This window comes from Eurypyga helias, unplaced genomic scaffold, assembly GCF_000690775.1.
Source record: "Eurypyga helias isolate BGI_N326 unplaced genomic scaffold, ASM69077v1 scaffold11187, whole genome shotgun sequence".
NCBI classification, from domain to species: Eukaryota; Metazoa; Chordata; class Aves; order Eurypygiformes; family Eurypygidae; genus Eurypyga; species Eurypyga helias.
Window position 1 is genome coordinate 2706 of NW_010262309.1, and position 1963 is coordinate 4668.

Below are 1963 nucleotides of genomic sequence, written 5' to 3' on the forward strand. Positions count from 1 at the left end.
ACGCAGACCCCAGCCCTCCCCACGGAGGGGTCGGCTGCAGGGGCCGGGATGCAGCAGCTGCCATGGCCCTGGAGCGGGCGACGCTGCCCAACCCGACCCACAGCCGTCCTTCTCCAACCCGAATACCCCGTGAGAGCACAACTACAAAAAGAGGGGTTTTAAAGAACTACAGTAGCTAAAGTGTTTCCAAACCATACCTAAAGACCACCTACCGAGCCAGGAGGCACCCAGCCCCAGGGCTGAAGCCCACCCTGCCCCTCGCCCGGACCTCCCCCCTGCACAGAGGGCCTGCGGTAAGAAGCGTGTGAAGCAGTATTCATCCGGGGCTGGCCCTGAAGCCCATCGTGCTTCAACAAATCCAGTATCCTGCTTTTTATGGCTTTTTAACAACAAAGCTCCCCAAAACACAGGCATACACCCCCCACACACACACCCCGAGCAGAATACAGAGCTAAAGCACGGTTCGGAGTTAAGGCTCGTCCAGATTCAGCTAGATATGAAGACTGTAAGGCACGTATTAGTACATTCGTGTTACTGTTAAAAAGCCAGACTATAAAAAGCCCCCCCACCCCCCAAAACACGAGGATACTGCGCGCGTAGCCCTGTTACCTTTGTTGAACACGGATGGAAAGACAATTCAGAGCCTGGGTACAAATGAACACCAGGTTTAAACACTTCTCACGGCCGCCCAGTGCCAGCGGAGCGCTGCCCCAGCCACCACGCCAGGGCACCGGCGCTGTCCCGACACTCCGGGATTGAGACCGGTCCCTCACATGTGGCTCTCCTCCTCTTTGACGCCATCCTCCGCGCTCTTCTGAGGCGAGGGGGCCACATCGTTGTTCGCCTCCTTCTGCTTCTCGGCCTCATCCACGTTGGTCTCCTCTTCCTTCCCTTCGTTCCTCGCCTTCTCCTCCGCCTTCTGCTCCTTTGCCACCAGGCGGTAGTTGATGCCCATCCCGATGAAGAGGTAGATCCCAGAGACGATGAGGATGACGCCGCAGGCCCAGTACGTGTACTTGTAGTCACCATACATGTCATTGAGCTTCCCTGAGGGACAGAGAGGGGACAACTTAGTGGGACACCCCGACTGGTCGTGTAGATGTTCCTAAGGCCATCACCCCAGCTTCAGGCCTCTATTCCTCCAGCCCCTGCTCCCACAGACTGTGCCAAAGGCTCAGCCCCCACCTTCTTGGCCACCCCCCACCTGCTACGGCAGCCTCAGCGCCAGTGTTCGCACCCCTCGCCCCCACCCATGACTCAGGGGGACCCAGCACCCCAGGTACGGCCCACCCTACCTAGCAGAGGGGGTCCCAGGAGCACAGGGCAGCACTCCACAATGGTCACCAGCCCCACGGCGCTGGAGAACCGCTGCGCTCCCACCAGGTCCATCAGGGTCTCGAACAGGACCGAGCTCAGCCAGCCGAAGGCGAAGCCGAAGAAGCCAGCGTAAATGCAGAAGCCAGCGTAGGTGGTGGACATGGGGGCCAAGAGGTGGCACACCCCGTTGTAAATCACAGAGATGGCGAAGAAATACTGGACCCTGGGTCTGATCCACTTGGTGTTTGCCACCAGTCCCATGGAAGGTCTGGCCACCATGTCTACGAAGGCCAGGATGGAGAGCAGGAAGGCTGCGGACTCGTTGGCAATCTTCTTGCTCTTCGCGTAATTGCTGAGGAAGACCAAGGGTGTGAACAGCCCGAAGAACATGATCACGTTGCCGGACAGATAGAGCAGGAAGCCCCTGTGCGTGAACAGGGACAGGTCCAAGAACTTGTTGATCGTCTGGAAAAACGTGCTCTTCTGTTTCTTGGTCTTCCCACCGATGAGGTCTGTGCTAGTGTCACCATCGTCCTTCTTCACCGCCTTCCCAGCCTCCTGCAGCACCTCCTTAGCTGCCTCTTTCTTGAGCTGGTCTGGCTTGGGGCCTATGGGCCGCATCAGGGACCCGGCGACGCAGCAGGTC

The 1963-nt window shown here is 58.6% G+C and overlaps 1 protein-coding gene across 1 annotated transcript in view; it reads right to left on the reverse strand.

Moving 5' to 3' along the window:
* Nucleotides 1-562: 562 nt before the first annotated feature.
* Nucleotides 563-1963, reverse strand: part of SLC16A1 (solute carrier family 16 (monocarboxylate transporter), member 1) — a 5465-nt gene continuing 4064 nt past the window's right edge. The window contains exons 5-6 of the mRNA XM_010155674.1: nt 1296-1961; nt 563-1047 (exon numbers count right to left, since the gene is read on the reverse strand). Of these exons, the coding sequence (XP_010153976.1) occupies nt 770-1047; nt 1296-1961 (944 nt within the window). The 3' untranslated portion in view covers nt 563-769. The remainder of the gene's footprint in view (nt 1048-1295; nt 1962-1963) is intronic.